This window comes from Mesoplodon bidens (assembly GCF_964165515.1).
Source record: "Mesoplodon bidens genome assembly, chromosome: 7".
Classification (NCBI taxonomy): Eukaryota; Metazoa; Chordata; class Mammalia; order Artiodactyla; family Ziphiidae; genus Mesoplodon; species Mesoplodon bidens.
The window spans coordinates 93,112,805-93,131,566 of record NC_138164.1 but is presented as its reverse complement, the minus strand read 5'-3'; the positions used below and the strand labels follow the sequence as shown (position 1 = coordinate 93,131,566).

The window sequence follows — 18,762 nt, the reverse complement described above, 5'->3', positions numbered from 1 at the left end:
CAGGTAATTCTTGGGTCCTGGATACTTGGAGAGTGGTCTAGAAGGGGGCAGGCATGGCCAAAGGAAAGACCCTCAAAAGCATAGGGCAGGGGCACAGGGTTGTCTAGGTCTAAGGTGGTATTTGAGTATGAGTGTCCCCATACCATCGGGTAGTATCATGTTTTAGTTAATTATTTGTTTGCAGAGGGCAGTCATCAGTCAAAAGGTAACTGGAATAGATGATACTTTCAGACTTCCCTACTGTGGTGGAATGGAAGAGTCGCCTCTGAAACCTGTGTTCTAATTGAGAAGTTAGAAGAATTCTAACCTTGTAGACATTTGGTTCCATAAATGGCCAGATTATACTACGTCAGTCCTTGGGGCAAGCACTGTGAGTGGTGAAGAGGAGAGATTCGCCTGATACTGCTCTTCCTCACCTCCATTCTACACAATGCATTCCAAGAACACAGGAGTTCAATGTGAGCCTATCTTGTTTATGTACCTCTTTCTTCCCCCAAGAAGAGTGTAGATTAAAACAAGATAAGTGCTATGTTGTGTAACACCCCTCAAAATTTGATCCATCTATGGAGATGGGGGATGCTTCATAAAAGCCAACTCCTAGGGATGAATCATAATAAAGCCAAACAAAGGACAAAATGCCTACATTTGAAGGTATTCTTTATTCTCCAAAGCACTTTCATATGCTCTTTCATTGGCATTTCACAATAAACCTAAAAAGTAGTACATTCTCACTTCAGCTGAGAAAAATGGCTGGTGAAAATCAAATGAGAAACCCCCAAGTCACAGAGCCCATATACTGTTTAACTAGCATTCCACAGTAACACAAAAACTAAAAGGTAGTGTATTCACACCGTACAATAGAGAGAAATGGTTCTGTGGAAGTCAAATGATGTCCCCCAAATCACAGAGCTAGTCAGTAGCAAAACCAGGATCAAAAAGATCTAAATGAAAAAGATTTACAACATATACAAGAAAAGAGGTTGGTATCAAGAATAATGCGAAAATACGTAAGAGATTCCTATAAATAAGAAAAAGCCAAATAAGCACAAAAGAAATCCCAACAAAGGATATGAACATAACAGAAATGTGGAACGGCTAATACACATATGAAAAGATGTAAAAGATGCTCTAACTTACTTGTAATTATCATATCATTTCTTATCCATCACATTGAAAAAAAAGTTTTGATTTGATAATACCGAGTGATGAGAGACTCTGGACAGGTTGGGGATTTCCATATGTTGCTGATATAATATAATAAAGCTACTTTGAAATCACATGCCTAGCAAGTCCATTTTTCACTTTCTCCCCTTGAGAAGCACTAACATGGGCCAGGGAGGTATGAAAAAAAATATTTATTGCAGCACTGCTTGTAATACTGAAAAATGGGAAACATCCTAAACATTCATCAATAGTGGGTGGCCAAATAAACTATGGAATTAACAAATGGGATCTGATATAGCAAATAAAAAGAATGAGACACCACACTGAATTTTTTAAAAGTTGCAAAACAATGCATACTATATCATTTATTAAAAAAACATAAAACAATTCTTTTTTTTTTTTTTTTTGCAGTATGCGGGCCTCTCACTGTTGTGGCCTCTCCCGTTGCGGAGCACAGGCTCCGGACGCGCAGGCTCAGCGGCCATGGCTCACGGGCCCAGCCGCTCCGCGGCATGTGGGATCTTCCCAGACCGGGGCACGAACCCGTGTCCCCTGCATCGGCAGGCGGACTCTCAACCACTGCGCCACCAGGGAAGCCCAAAACTATTCATTTTTATGGGTGATACATATGTATGTAAAAGACTAGAAAGCAATGACTGGAGGGACTATTAGTGGGAACAGTAGTAGGAAGAGTCTTAGACTTACTTAAATTTATTCCTATTATCTAGTTAAGATTTAATATACCGAAAGGAAGGGAGGGAGGACGAGAGGACAGATCTGGGGCTTCTGCTTCGAGTGTCTCTCTCCATGAGTTTGCCTAAGTATAAATACTGGGGCACTGTTCCCTTTGCATGCAAACATGAAGCAAAGGTATAAGAAAGGGTTCTCTACCTAGTATTCATGTATCTATTTCCGGGAGTTTGAAATCCCCAAAACTGTACACACAATTTGGAATGTACACGCACTCTTCTATGAAAAGGGACTTGAGCGTTCCTCAAAGTCCCCCAAAAGTTTAACTTTCCTAGTGTAAAGGGCATTGCATAAAGAGAAAGGAGACTCAGGCTCCATTCCTACTAACTGCTATATGAGCTTGAAAAAGTCATTTTACATCTCTGAGTTTCTGTTTCTCAACCTGTAAATGAGGAAAATGGGCCAAATCAGAACCTACAGATTTGCAGGCTGCAGCCTACACAACTTTTGTTTTGTTGTGTTTTTAGAGTGTTGTCCCACACAGCATACTAGGAATTTTAAATTCATTGTTAACATTTAAAAACCAGGAGATATGACATAATAAAGATTTCCAGCTTCTTCTAAAAATCTGAAAGGTATGACTGTACTGGGCTCCCTCTCCCACATAGCAGCAACTGGCTGAAGCTGAGTAGCAACTACCCGCTTTAGGCAAGGCAAGCTCCCTCCAGTTTGCCATAGTTACCCTGGCTGGCTTCTCTCATTTACATTACCTTTCTGGTCCCTGTAGACATTTGAAGTTGCTAGCTCTGGAAGAACTCCCTCTGAAAGTTTTCTGTCTCTAAGGGTCCTTGAATGTGAACACCAAGGAAGTTGGCATGTCTTTCTTCAAAGGGGTTCAGAATACCTCATAAACACATGTCCATCCATTCACTCCAAAACACAGAAATAATACAGCTCATTCTAATGCAAACATTCTTTGAAAATGGGCAAGAGGCAGAAACAAAGGTGGAATATGGTAGGTAAAAGGGACATCAGAATAAGTATTTCTTGACAACCAGTCTCTGTACTTTGATGGGAGTCAGTCTAGTCTAATGCCAATAACCAGCTGGGCACCAAAAGAAAAGTCATGTGTCAGTAGACGTGTAAGTGTAAATCACTTAATATCCTAAACTGGTTCCTAAATATTGAATTCTGTATTATAAAGAATCAGAAGATGCTGAGTTCAGAAAGAATACTGGCTGCCTATTTTGGTTTTTTCCTATCCCACTAGCCTTGTGTTGGTACCATACTTAAAAAAAAAAAATCTATCCAACTTTCTATCATTTTCACGAAAAGGTTTTGTTTGGGAGAAACAGTGGAAAAGGATTGGGAGATAGAATATGTAAGAAGTTCTCCTAAGGAACCCAATCAGAAAGCAAAGCCCTGACAAAAGGAAATGAAACTGAATTTTAGTACGCCATAAAATTTTAGTTTCACCGTGCCATGTCCAAAAATTCTTTACTATCTTCTTCACATGACTTGATTTTCCAACTCCAAATCCACTCCTATGTTAGGCAACCACCTTTATATAGTTGCTCAGATCCAAAATAATTTCTGGGCCTGAGCAAACCTACCCCCAAGTCTTTTCAGACCTAACTCTAAAACACAGGCCAAGTCCAACTACTCTTCACCATCTCCACTACTCCCTATTTGGTCCTAATCCAAGGAGCATCACCACTCCCACTCGCCTACCCTACACTCCATTCTCCACACAGGCACCAGAGGGAAATTTTAAGAACATGAATCAGATCACTCATTCTCCTGCTTAAACAGTCTATGGCTACTCAGAAGGAAATCCAAAATCTTTACCATGGCCTACTTGACAGTCTGACCTCGTCTACTACCCCCGACCTGGAACCCTGACTCATTATCCTCCAGCCATCTTTTTTATCCTCAGTAAGCGTGTCCCATCTCAGAGCTTCTACACTCACTTACTTCCTCCATTCAGATCACTATGCCACCAGATCTTCCCACCACTGGCTCTAACTATACCCAGTCCTTGTCAGATCCTTAAACAGCCTCTCTCTCATTCCCCATTCCAGTCACTCTCTTTCTCCTTCCCCTAGTTTGTTATTCATGGCATTTATCATTACTTAAAATGTTATTTACTGTTTAACTTGCTTGCATCTGTTTTGCTCTTACAACAAAAGCTCCATGAGACCAGTACTTAGAATTGTTCATTGTTAAATTCCCTACAGCCCCCAATACTCCACCTGACTGAATGAATAGATCAAAGGAAAAAAACACCATGCCACTAATTCCAAACAATATAGAAAAATACCTTAACGAAACTGTACCTCAAAGAATTGTGGTAAAAATTAAATGACATAATATGTAGGAAGTTTATAGCACAGAACCTGGTACCTACTAAGTTCTCAATGAATTTTAGTTGTCACTGTTGTTATTGTTATTATTAAGTGATTAACAGTCTACTGAGTGACTGACTACTAAGTATCAAGTACTGAGCTAGAGGAGTGCTGAATGGAAAAAAATGAACAAAACAGTCTGATACTAATCAAAATACTCTGTAAAATATCTAGGAAGGAAAATCCAGATGGAAGGGAAAGAATAGTTTTAATAGTCTGATTAGAATATTCATAAAGTATCTACTAAATACCTTCATTGAGATAATAAACATCAGGTGATTGTGTCAGTACAACTTGGAAAGGTTAAATGTAAGTGGGAATAATTAAGAGTAGAGGCTAAATGGGATGGTGGAATGAAAATGTACTTTGGGGTTAGACCTGGATCCAAATCCTAATCCTTCCACTTATAAACTAGGTGAACTTCCACAAAGCTCAACCTCTCTGAGTATCAGTTTTCTCATCTGTAAAATGAGAATCAGAATAACACAGGTTATTGTGGGAGTTCTATTGAGATCAACTGAAATAATGAGGTGAAAAGCACCTGACCTAAAGCCACTTAATAATTATTATTATTCTTCTAATCTCGGGAAAGAGCCTCAAAATTCAACAGCAGATAAGAGTTTCTAGACTCTCTTAGTTTTATAACCTCAGCTAAAGGCTAGCATTTCCATTCTTCACACACATGAAGTCAGAGTCTTTCACTCAACACAGGTTACCCTGCCACGGTTCACAGAGACCCAAAGAACAGGGTGGAGAACAGTAGGGGTGCCTCTAACCTTTCCCCCGCGACTGCCTACCGGAAAGAAAATGGAGGCTATTTTCTAACTAGAAAGTAAAGGATGTACTGCCCCTGCCTCCTCTCCATTTCTAAAAAAATTTCCTACAGTTCAGAATGTAAAACAGAATTTAAAGAGGACAACCAGCAAGACTTGTGAACCTAAAATTAGACATACCAGCTGTGTTTTGGTTAGCTAGTGCACATGGCACCAGCAGGACACTGAAATATACAGGAGCCTCTTCTCTGAAGACAAGTTTTTCACCAGCCTATCTACCCACCAGCACAGAGCAGGCAGAAGGAACAGAAGGAGAGGGGGCTGAACAGTGTTCACCGAAAGAAACTTGGTGTCCGAACTTCTACTTCTGCCAGGCTACCTGGTCTGGAATTGAACGCAGAATAGAACCTTAGTTGACTCTGTAAGGATAATAAGAGTAAGAGTCACTAATTGCTGAGGGATTATTATGTTCCAGGCACTGTGCTAAGTTCTTTACATGTATCATCTTGTTTGTTCTTCACTACAACCCAAAAAGGAGAAATAATTATTATGCCCATGTTACAGATGAGGAAACCAAGATTCAGAGAGACTGAGTGAATTCTCCAACATGACACAGGTAATAAATAGCAGAGCCAGGATTCAAACCCATAGACTGCAAAGCCAATTAAGGCAAGACTGCTTGGTCTTCATATTCATTCTCCCATTTTTCCTTAGTAAGAGACTCCAGTTTTAGCTGGACACACCATGGCCTGAAGAAAAGACTGTTTCCCATCCTCCCTTGCAACTAGATAAGGCCATGGGACTGAACTCCAGCCAATGAAACATAAGCAGCAATGCGTGCAACTTCTGGAGGGTTCTCTTAAAATAAAGGGGTGTTCCCATCTTCACTCTCCCGTGCCTGCTATCCTGGAACTCAGATGTACTGGCTGGACCTCCAGGAGTCATCTTGGTCCATGACAAGGACCATACTCTAAGGATAGCAGAGCAGAGGCAGAAAGAGCCTAGATTCCTAATAACTGCATGGTTCCTCTATACCAGCTTTGGACTGCCTACATCCTTCTATACAAGAGAAAATAAAACATCCACCTTGTTTGAGCTGCTATTATTTTGGATTTTTCCAAATTATTTCATTATTTCAGATGCAGTTGAACTTAATGTAAACACTGATATAGTAAATCACTACACAACACTCTCTCTTTCAGTTCTTCATTGATGCCCTGTGACTATTTGAGATTATTATACTTCGTATCATACATTTACCAAATATTTCATGTACATCTACTCTCCAACAGGCACTGTGCTAGGTGCTGGGAACACAAAGATGTATAACATACAGTCCTAACCCCAGAAGAAGAGTTTATGACCCACGCAAGACAGAGACATGGTGGGAAGAAATAATACTGATGTAGTATACTGTATTTAATGCTATAATAGTACAGGCTATTGCTATGGGAACACAGAGGACAGCTGCCTAACACTCTAGTCACATCTACCTAGTAAAATCCTATCCATCTTTGAAGGTCCACCTCAAATACCACTTCCTCTAAGAAATCTTTCCGGATTCCATGTCTCCAGCTGAAAATAACTTCTCTTTTCTCTGACATACTATTTGTACCTCTCTTCTAGTATTTATACGCAAATAAGCATGTGAAAGACTATAAGCTTCCTGATGTCAGGCATCTTTCTTTATCAATATCCATCATGCAGCACATCTTACGTGCTCAAAAATTATTCACATAAATAAAATTAACTTAAAAACACCAGTTTTTGACAAAAAAGCTAACTGTATGCTATAGTTTGGATATAGTATAATGCTTTCTCTAATGTCCTATTGAAGTTAAAAGCAGATTGCTCTGCTACCCGATCAAAAACTAGCTAGATACGTTTGAAGTGAGTTTAATTTATAATTAAATGTTCAACAAGAATAATTTAGCACACCACAATGTACATCAGTCATTGCCTATATGGTTACTTGCCATAAATTATAGACTGAGCACTTAGAGTATCTGGAAGATTCTGCTTGGTTGGTTTCATTTTTTTTCATTCTTGATTCATTTTTGACATCCGAAAAGGGCATCAATATTGATTTTTTTATCCCCCAATGTCATGTTGGCTTGATCCCTATCATAGTCACACACACACCCACAAACAAGATTCTCATCTCTACCCCACATATCCGCACTGAAGTTTTTGTTTTACCCCTTCTTGGTCTGTACTCTGTCTTCTTTTCTGGGAGGTCCATTGGTCTCTGTACTCCTTCCTGCCGCACAAATTTACTCCCTGGCTCTGGATACTAAAACCCACAACAGGAACAGGAGCATGAAACTGAGCTAGCTATCCCAGATGGAACTGTAACTTCAAGCAGAAGACACACTGAGCACTGATACTGACAGATCTCTGGCTTCTCAGTTTGGGTCCGATGCAAGGGAAGAGAAAAGGTGGGTGTTATCAGTGGACAGCAGGGCAACCTCCATGTTGTGGGCTGTGGTCAAGGAAAGGTGGTGCCACAGGCACATAGTCCTTTATCCCCAGAGGGGCTTAAGAATAATACACCTACTGCATCAGCAACCTTACCCTGAAAAGCAGTCATCTAATAGTACAATATGCCTATTAACCTATTAATCTATTCTGATTGAAAGGTCGGGGAAGAGAAAAAAGAGGGCATTGGATTCTTGGGAGAGAGAGCAGGGAAAGTTTGGACCTTTTCTCTCAACAATCCTCTTGACAGTGTGTACCCTCAATTCTGTGGTCTTCCGCCTAAAAACAGTAACTCCAGTCTAACCATAACATGAAAAGAAGACAAATCCCAATAGAAAGACATTCTATAAAATACCTGATCATCCCCAAAGATTTTGACTTAAGGCTGGGGTGAGGCTAATCACAGGTATTTTCTAAAGAATCTCTCTCCACAGGTGATTCCAAATGTGGCAACAAGGTGAGAAACACACTGTTTACTTTGTTAGTCTACTTCCCACTCCTCTTTCATTCCAATATACTCCATAGTGACCTTTCTGCTGTCCCTCCAACACCCCAAGTTCACCTCTGCCTTAGAGCCTTTGCATTCACCGTTCTTTCGGCCTTAACTGCTCTTCTCCCAGACTTTTTCTTAATTCTTAGATTATAAACTGTTATTTTAATAACGAAGATTGTGGGAAGAGTCCACGTCCCTAACTGAACACAATTAGATGACTCTTCCCCTCCACTTAACCCTGCAGAAGCCCTCTAGGCTCTCTTTAATGAAGTTCCATCCCCATGAACGCTGAATCCCCTGAAAAACTGAGCTACTGTCAAAGAGATCCCCATAAGCTCATATTCCTTCCATAGAGTAGTATTTTCACCTGTGTTAACAGCACATTACAACTGCTAGAACTACACTACTCCTCTCTCTTCAAGAGCCATCTAATTCCTTTATGAAGAGTCCTATGAACTAAACCGATCATCTCTGCTATGAATCACTGGACTTCGTGCAAAAAGCACTGAGTGGTAACACAACAGGAGGTTTTCTCTAGATCTCTGCAAGATCTCATAACTCAGGTCTCTGCCTTAATGTCACATGCTCAGAGACGCCTTCCATGACTACCTGGTCAGAAAGTAACTCCCTCCTGCCCTCCTGCCACACGACTCACTCTTTCATTGCTGTGGTTTATTGTTTTCATAGTACACACTACCATCCAAATTTACTCTCCCTATCTCTCTCCCCAGCTAAAGGGTAAACTCCATAAAAACTAGGGCCCTGTCTGTCCTCTTCACTGCATATGTCCCAGACTTATTACAGGTAAAGAAAGTACATTTTGAAGAGTAGACTGAGACGGAGAATCCCAGACCGGCAGCCCTCACTTTAACTTTCCATCAACCATTTGCGGCAGTTTCAATCATTCCCTTTACCTTAGTCTTAGCTTTTGTCTTATTCTATACAAATAAATAACAGACTGAACCACTGTGTAGACAGTGCTTCATGGTTTTATTAGAAGGTACTCCAAATCCTTCAGTCAAGAAGAATAAAAACATAAATAGGGACATTACAGCAGACATTCAACCTTCTGCCTCCCTGCCGGAGCTGCTGCTTATGAGCTAGCACAGAGCCAGAGCCGCCGGCCATTACAAGACACAGCAGCGGCATACCCCCATCTCCAGCCCCTCCAGAGTCACAGCTGTCCCGAGCATATGCCTGTACCCTCCCGACCGCCCTGCCACTAGAGCCCCCTCGCTGGGGCGCCCCTGCAGTTGTTCCCACTGTCACTTAACCAAACATTCTTCTTCCCAAATACCCATCTTAAAGACACACTCAAGGGCAAAGGGAGTGGCTTCAAAACTTTTGGATCTGTCCATAACAAAGCCATGTTAAGAACTCCATAGATGCTTATAAGTACTTGCAGAAGTCTGCCAATCATTTCTCCCTTTGCCATTTCATAAGACTCCACCTCTTCTTCAGGTGATCTTAGAGTGAATGAGACAAGTGTTTTTCAAACTACAGGACATGACCCATTAGGGTGCAATGAAATCAATTTATTGGGAGAATCCAGAAATTTTTTTGAACAGAATAGAATACAAACAGAACACATCATATGCAATAAGGTTAACAGTGCTCCGTTTGAGTTAAAGCATGTGTGTGTGTGTGTGTGCGTGTGTGTATGTAAACTAGACCACAATGTAAACTATATTTCCCCTACTGTAGGTTACGTTCAAAATAATTTTTTAAATTACTGGTCTAGAGTTCTGAATACATGTAATTACACTTATATTGTTCAACAAAATGATTCATTAAATATAGTTATGAATGTAAATTCCCTTGACAACTTAAGAATTTTCATATGAAAATATCCATGAACCAGATCAAGCTCCTTTGTCAGACCCAATGACCCATTTTCAGAACCAGAAATTACGGTCACAATAAGATAAACCTGCATATCTGAGAAGAGAGTTTATGAACCAGATGTGAGGTCATAATATGGGCTGTGTACCTATATTCCTATGATAAAGCTGGAGCACAGGCTCAATTCAAATCTGGACCCACAGAATCCTTTGGAGACCAAATGCTCTGGAGCCAAACTGGAAATACAGCACAAGAGGAAAGGTAGGACTTTAAAAGTCACTTCAGTGATTAGGGTTAAACTTATCCCCTCAAGGTGTTCACCTTAGTCCTTGAGGCATTAGCCTTCACGTAGCCTCTGCTCGGATCCCCTCTTGCTGTACAGTTACCCTGGTTTTCTGTCCATTCTGGCCCACTCTGAAGTGTGCTTTACTCTAGCCCTTGCCAACAATTTGGCCTTCTACCACCAATATTAGCCACTCACAGCCCGGTGTGGCACTGAGATATCAAAACATATATTGTTCAAATCCCTCTCAACTCTAAACTTGTGCATTTAACTAGACTCCTCCTATTAATAATAATAAAAACAACAGCTAACATTTAAAGAGCACTTACAATGTGTTAAGCATTGTTAAAGTGTTATCACAAACTAAGTTATTTTATTCTCACAAAAACACTACTTGATTTCTTAACTTTATACCCATTTTAGAGATACAGAAACAAGGCCAAACTGTTAAATAACCTGTCCAAGGTCAAAAAGCAAGCGACAGAGCTAGGATACTTCCTGTTCCTCTCTAATCTCACACTGTGTTTTTTTTCTTTATTAACAGTTAGTACATGTTTATTTGAGCATTTGTTGTTCTCTATTTCCTTCCAACACAACGTATACTCCAGTAGAAGCAGGGACTTCTTCCATTTTGCTATATTCTCAATGCTTAGAAAGCACCTGCCCTTGGCCAATGCTCAATAAATACTTGGTGAATGAAGAATGAATGCAGTATAACAAAGATCCTCTTCTCTCACCATCATCATGCCAAGCCACTTTTAATATTCCAAGAGACCTACTTTCTTGTCAATAAGTAAATGTACGCTGCCCTCAAAATATATGAAACCAGAGGTGAAATGAAACTAATTAAAGCTACAAACAAGCTCTAATCAAGTTCAAATTTTTATTGAATAAAAACGATCAGCCCTTCATCCTAGCTGCCTAACAGAGCAAATGGTATGCCCTTTCTGAGGGGGAAAAATATGACTCTAGGGTCTACAGTTCTTTTAAACACAATGTCTGGTACTGAATGAAAAATTATGAGATGAGAATCATCATGAAAATGTGGCATATAATCAAGAATCAGATCCCCAAAGATAAAGAGAAATGGATCTTTAAAAAAAAATAACCAAACAGGCATTCTAGAGTTGAAAAACACAATATCATAAATTAAGAATTTAATGACTGACACTAACTAGAGTATTTGCAGCTAAAATGAAGAAATAAATAGGCAGATCTATGGAGTGATTTCCAAGGCATACTGATAAGTGAAAAAAGCAAAACATAAAAGAGAATTTATATTGCCCCAAAACCCACAATTCCAGTCTCACCATGAGAAACACATCAGACTAGTCCAAACTGAGAGACAGTCGACCAAATACCTGACTGACACTCCTCAAAACTATCATGATCATCGAAAAGAAGAAAATGTAATATGGCCAGAGGACCCTGGTACAGAAATCATTAGAGGAAAAACTGGTGAACGTCTAATAACGTCTATAGTTTAGTAATACTGTTCCAATGTTAACATAAGCAGAGTACAGGAAACATCTCTATTGATCTGAGTACATTTACCGATCACAAGAAACTGGGATGTGCATTTGATTATAGGCAGCAAGTGAGGTGGGCAGGGGGAAACAAGATAAAAGAAAGCAAAGCCTACAGCATGCTCAGAGTGGGACATTTAAAGGAGACCCTTTCCATACAGACTTTTGACCCTCCTACCCCTACCAAAGAGTAAAATCCTAGAGTAAAGACAAACTAAAGTTGCCGCTATCTCACCCTCCAAAGAGGAGTGTGGGGAGCCATGCCTTGGAGCCGGAAAACACGGGGTGGCAGCGGGGGTGGGGTGCAGGACAGGATGAAAGAAATTCTTTAAGAGGCTGTAAATTTGGGCAGGCACCTCCTGAAAATCTGTTCCAAGCAATCTCTCATGAAATTAATTTAGTTTAAGGGGGTCCTAAACAAGCTGTAAACTTAGCCCTGATCAGAAGCAAACTCAAATCCTCTTTCGAAGACTACAGCTTCAGGCCAAGGCTTGGGAAATCCCCACAAATAATTTTTCAAAGGCAATGAAAAGCTACTCGAACATAACAAGCACAAAAGGAAAGAAGGAAACCTAAAAAACACCACAAAAACAATAGCTAGCAGAGAAAGATCTATAAAGTCCTCAAATACTGGAATTATCAGTGACAGATTATAAATCAACATGCTTACTGTTCTTAAAGGAATAAAGAGGATAGCTACACCATGAAAAAAGATAACAAGAGGATATGATTCACAAATCTATACTAGTACATTTGAAAATTTAGACAAAATGGACAAACTTCTAAGAAAATGTAGCTTATCAAAACTGACTTAAGGAAATATACATAACCTGGACAGACCTATAACCACCAAATAATTGAATCCACAGTCAATGGATTGGATACAAAACAAACGTATCCGATGTTGGATACAAAACAACAAAATTAATTCTCTCTCTCTCTTTTCAGATCCAGATGGCTTCCATGGTCAGTTCTACCAATCATTCTAGGAAGAAATATTCCAATCTTACATAATACACTTCCAGAGCATTAAAAGAGAGAGAAAATACATGAGAAGCAATACTTCCTGACTCATACTATGAAACCAACATAACCGTGATAGCAAAATCTCATGAGGACACTACAAGAAAGGAAATTTACAAGTTCATTTCTCCCATAAATATGAAAAAATCCTACATAAATTATTAATAAACTAAATTCAAAAACATAAGGATACTTCATCACAACCAAGTTGAGTTTCTCCCAGAAATGCCAGTTGTTTTAACTGTAAAATATACTAATGAAGGGATGGAAATAAGACCATATATAGGTACACACCTGTATTTGCAAAAACAAACACTTGAACAATAAGCAAAAAACTAATAAAAGTGGTTACCAAAGGTGAAAAAGAGGCTTTTGAAACATGTGAACATAATAGTGATTTTTAAATTTAATTTAATAAGTATATCAATTAATGTAATTCACATTAATAAAAGAGTAAAATCACACGAACATGCAACAGATGCAGAAAAAGCATTGGATAAAATTCAATATCCATTCAATATTAAGAAGAACTCTTAACAAACTAGGACTAGAAGGGAACTTTCTTAATCTAATGAAATATATCTGTGGGAAAAAAACCCCTTTCACAAGCACACTTGTGAAATGTTATGAATTATCCCTCAATTAAGAACAAGGCACAAATATTCACTATCCCTTCTATTCAACATTATACTGGAGGTCCTATCCAAAGCATTAAGGCAAGAAAAAAAAAAAAAACCAAACAGGCATAAGGACTGAAAAGATACAAAAGCTTTCCCTCTTGCAAATAATATGATCATGTGTGTAGAACAAATTTACAGATTATTAGAATATGTAAGACAGTTTAATATGAAAATCAATATATGAAAGTTAATCATATTCCTATATACAATTAGAAAACAAAAATTAAAAACATTTTTTACAATACTATAAAACTGTAAGTATCCAGGAATAAATTTCACAATGATGTACAAGATCTTTCAGAAAAAAAAAATTACAAAACTTTATTGTGAGGCAATACAAAAGACCTACATAAATGGATCAGAAGACTTCATTTTGTAATGGTATTAATTCTCCATATATTGGTTTATAATTTCAATACAAAACAAAACAAAAAAAGTCCTGCAGGTTTGTTTTTTTTCTTAATACAGAACTTCATGATATGATTCTAGGAAATGTAAAAGGCCAAGGCTGGCTGAGACACTCTTCTAGAAGAACAGAGTGGACAGACTTGCTCTACCAGATATTAAGACATGTTACAAACCTATGGTAACTGAGAAAACATGTAGCTCATACAGGAGTATACTAACAGATCAATGGTATAAAATACAAGAAACAAGAAACACATCATACACATATGGGCACTTGATATATGACTGGTGACATAGCAGATCAGTACAGAAAGGATAGGCTTTTCAATAAATGCTGCTAGAGCAACTGGCTATCTGTACAGGGTAAAAAATTAAACTAAGCCCCTACCTCCACTACCCAAAAATCAATACTAAGTGGAATGAGACACAAAAAGCACTAATAATAAAGAAAGGTATTGATAAATTCTACTACATTAAAATGAAGAACTTCTCTGTTCAAGGTACAATTTTTTAAAAAAGAAAAAGGAAAAACAGAGTAGAAGATATTTGTAACCCATATCAACCACAGTCAAAAATATAAACACTCCTGTAAATTAATGAGAAAAAGACAACCCAAATGAAACATGAGCAAAAGACCTGAATGAGTACTTCACAAAAGAATACAAAAGATACTCAAAGTCATCAGCGACCAGAGGAATGCAAATTTAAACCACAAGAAGATACCATTACATATCCATATGACTGACAAAAACTAAAAATTCTGTAATAACAAGTGTTGGTGAAAATACTGAGCAAAAGGAACTCTCTTACACTTTTCATGGCAATGCAAATTGGTACAACCACTTTGGAAAACAGTTGGCAACATCTAATATTATCGAAGATATGCACAGTGTGTGACCCAACAATCACGCTCCTAGGTTTATATTCCATTTAAATGTATGCAGATGTGCAGCAGGAAATATGAACAAGAATGTTTATAGCAACACTGTTTATAATAACTAGAAGTTCCAGAATCTGGAAATCAAATGTTCACCCTTGACAGAATAGGTAACTTGTGGCATATTTATAAAATGGAATTCTATACAACAATGAATATGGACAAACCACAGCCACTCACTGGAAGAATCTCACAAACACAGTGCTGAAAAAATAAAGCAAAACCCAAAAGAATGCACGATAACAATACAATATCAATCATGTCAAGTTCAAATAAGTTTAGAAATACATAAATATGTGGTAAAAGTATAAAGATAAGCAAGGATATTATTACCACAAAAGTCAGGATAATGGTTACCTATGGAGAAGGGAGATGGTTATAACTAGAAAATTATAAAAAGGTCATGGGGCTTCAATATTGCTCCTAATATTCTATTTCTTAATCTGGGTGGAGGTTACATTAATATTTGCTTTATAGTTATTTGTTAGACTGTGCGTATATTTTTATACACTTTTGAGTGTGCATTTTACTATAAAAAAGGGAAAAATCTTAATATAGGGGATTTTCATTATCAAAATATTTGCTATCCCAGTGCCAGCAACTGCAAGGTTGCTTCAGGAAACAAAAGATGTCATAATGACAACAATAACTAATGAACTGATCACTCAAACTTTCCTGCCTGGTTAACTCTAGCTGTCTCTCTCACTGATTGTAAATATCCACAATATAAATATAAAGCAAATCATCTGCAAATTCATTCTTTCAACAAATATTTATTAATATTTGTAAGACTTCCATACACTGTCCTAGGGGACCAGCAAGGTTCAAGATAAAGGCCCTGCCCTCCTGCAAAAGATAGAGGACCAGGAAACACCCACTCCCATCCCAATTTTGCCTCCACCTTCTCACCCTCCTTTCCAAACAACTACCAAACATGAAGAACTTAAAAGGAACTCAGGGGCACACATGAAATTATCATCAAAACCACAACCTCAGGGCGTCTTTTCACTATAGAGGAACCACCTGCTTGGATTCATCTGGCGGAACCATGGTTTACCAATGCCTTGTCAAGAGCCTTAACCAGTCTCAACAATGAAGATGTTGTGGGAATAGGCTTAAGTGGAGTCAAAATCCCAAGGAATGCTTTACCTGGGATACGGAGACCAGAGGCTTACAATTTTCCAGAAATTGTAAACCAGATTTTGTGTGTACATTTATTTTCCTAGGGTCAGAGTCCAGAACTTTCATCTTACTCTCAAAGGACTTCAATCAAAAAGGGTCAACAATCACTGCTCCCAACAAGATGAATAGACCAGCTTTTTAGGGACATGGTGAAAGTTAATGTGGCCACAGGGAGGCCACCTGAGTTGAAACCCAGGTGTCCTGACCTCCTGGCCTATGCTCTGAATGACCAATACTTACTCTTAGTTCTTCGAAGGCTTCGTCTAGGGTGGAGAGCTGGTGGCCCTGGTGTGCCCCAATGACTGGGCACAGGACACAGATGAGCTGCTTATCTTCCTGGCAATAGGTACTCAAATCAAGCCCATGGTCCGGACACTTCCTCTTGGCCACTCTCTCCGCTTCCATTTCTATTTCTGGGTCAAATTCGCTTTCTGCCTCAGTTTCTCCCTCCGCCTCAGATTCTCCTTCCTCCTGGTTGTCTTCCTCTGCTTCGCTCTCTTGCTCATCCTCCATTTCTTCCTCACTGTCTTCCTCACTCTCTTCATCACTCTCGTCTTCGCTCTCCTCCTCCGTCTGACTCTCTTCTTCGGACTCACAGTCTTCCTCGGACTCGCTCTCTTCCCCCGCCTCGCTTTCTAGGGCCTTCTCGTTCTCTACCTGGGCCTCGACTTCTTCCTCTCCCGCCCCATTCCCCCGGGCTCCCGGGGTCCAGGCCTGGGCGGCTCCGTGGACGTACTCGGCCAGGTGGTGCCGGGGGAACTTCTGCCCGTGCGTCTCCGCGTGGCGGCGGCAGTAGCAGAAGCCGCATTCCTGGCACACTTCCTCGGCTCCCGGAGCCTCGTCGGGCTCGCACTCATCACACGTGCCGTCGTGCGGCAGCTCCTCGAAGGCCGCGCCCCCTCCGGAGGCCATGTGGGAGCTGTGCCGCGGCCCGGGTCTCCGGGCTTCAGAGCTCGCCGCCTGGCCTCGGCGCGGCCTCCTCTCCACCCGGGGCCCGTCCCGCAGACTGGCCGCGCCGTGTCCCGCAGCCTCGGCGCCGCTGCTGCCTGTTCCCAGCAGCCCGCGCCCAGCCCAGGAGCTCAGGGTCTCCCCGCCGGCTCGGCAGCCTAGCGGCCGCTGCGCTTCCTCCGGGGTTCCGGGCACTTCCGGCGCAGCCGCCCAGCGCCCCCGTCGGCCCCTGCGCCGCGCCGCTCGCTCGGCCCCCCGCTGCCCCGGCGATCGCGGTGCCGCTGGCCCCCGCGCCGCCCCGGTTCCACTTTCCCTGTCCCCGTCAGGCGGCCTGCTTTCACTTCCTGAGTCATTTAAAGTGGCAATGGCCCTTTTCTGCGTTTCCCGCAGGGGTTCAGCATCCCCGGAAGGAGGGAGAGGATGGATGAGGTCTCTGATTCACTCCAGCTTACTCTGGAGGCGGGAATTGGGTCCCGCCTCCTCCACTTCCTCCCTGGAGGTGCCAACCTGACTTTTCAAGGCCACTAGGCAGGTGTACAGGTGTATTTCAGCCTCCCTCCTTCCAATTTGTTGCTGCCCGTCCCAGTCCCCTCTGCTGCCTATTCTGCAAGATGCCAGGACGGATTGTTGTTTACCAGACTGAACCTGACCCCTTGGGATTTTCAGCGGGAAGGGTTGTGTTTGTTCTCCCAGGCTCAGGGAATCAGAGTCAGGTTGAGCAAACAGACGTTTTCGATCTAAAGCGATTCTATGCTTCGCCTATTTGCAAAGTCTATTTGCATTCCTGCTCTCCTAGGGGCTCAGAACCTCTAGGATGGTAACCTCTGCGCCTTTTTTTGAGAGCTTGCCTTGGGTTTGGCTGAGATGTCAGGGGAGGTAGGTAGGGAGAGACAGTATTTGTGGAGTAAGAGTTCCAGTGTGCAGACCTTATCCTTTATGTAAGGAGGCCATCTAGATTCAGATTGGATTCCAAGAGAAAGGAAAGGGACTGTTATTTATTAACCAATACTGAAGTGCCAAGAATAGGGCTAGATCTTTTTGCGGCTCCCAAGTTTGGAAGAGCCACTGCCCAAGGACCCTCAAATCCTGGTACTACAATTTATTGGTTTTGCAACCATGAAGAAGCTAACTGATCGTTCTGTTTTCCACTTTATATATATATAAAATACATATATACGTAAAGTGGAAATAATGGTAATACGCCATTTTGTGAATGAAATGTAAAGGTGCCTGCCTTGTAGATATTCACTACATTTTAACTATTATTATTGGCATGAATTATATTTAGTGCACATAGTGACCCTTTGAAGGAGGTTTTAAACATTTTTAACACATTTTGGCTGGCTGCTGGTGTAAGCAACTCCTCACCTCTACCCCATATATATGTCTCACCACTCATTGAAGAGTTTTCGATTTGTACTTGGGAGAGCAAATGGACATTTTCATCTAGTCCGGAGAGAGGCGGAGATGTGGTTGAGAAGAAGGAAAGGGGATGGAATGGTGTGTTTTTCACTGAGTCCCTTAGATACTTTTGATCTAGGATTTCCAGATGATCTTCACAAAAATGCCAGGGGATGGAGTGGGGTAAAAATCATTTAAAATAATTTTTAATATAGCCACATATAATGTATGCTTAATTTCTGTGCTGCTTTTGCCAGAGATTTTATTTTGAAAAAACTATTTTGTTTTATTAACCTCAGGACAACTCTATAGAATGTGGGGAGAAAGGTCCAAAGGTTTGTTTTGTTCCAGTTCTGTCCACATTTCTATTTTTCTCCAATTCATTTCTCCAGAAATTGTCTTTTTGTTGTCATTATTGTTGTTATTGTTTGTTCTTAATTTTACCTAACAGAAAGTTAAAATAGCATACTATGCAGTTCAGTATCTAACATTTTACAAACCTTCTTTGAGTCCTCTGTGGTGAGAGGGT

At 40.5% G+C, this 18,762-nt stretch overlaps 1 protein-coding gene across 5 annotated transcripts in view; it reads right to left on the bottom strand.

Moving 5' to 3' along the window:
- Window positions 1–17,070, bottom strand: part of TRIM44 (tripartite motif containing 44) — a 117,402-nt gene extending 100,332 nt beyond the window's left edge. For all 5 annotated transcript variants that reach the window (XM_081240893.1, XM_081240895.1, XM_081240891.1 and 2 more), the window contains exon 1: window positions 16,125–17,070. In XM_081240893.1, coding sequence (XP_081097019.1) covers window positions 16,125–16,796 — 672 coding nt within the window. In that variant the 5' untranslated portion in view covers window positions 16,797–17,070. The remainder of the gene's footprint in view (window positions 1–16,124) is intronic.
- Window positions 17,071–18,762: the final 1,692 nt, after the last annotated feature.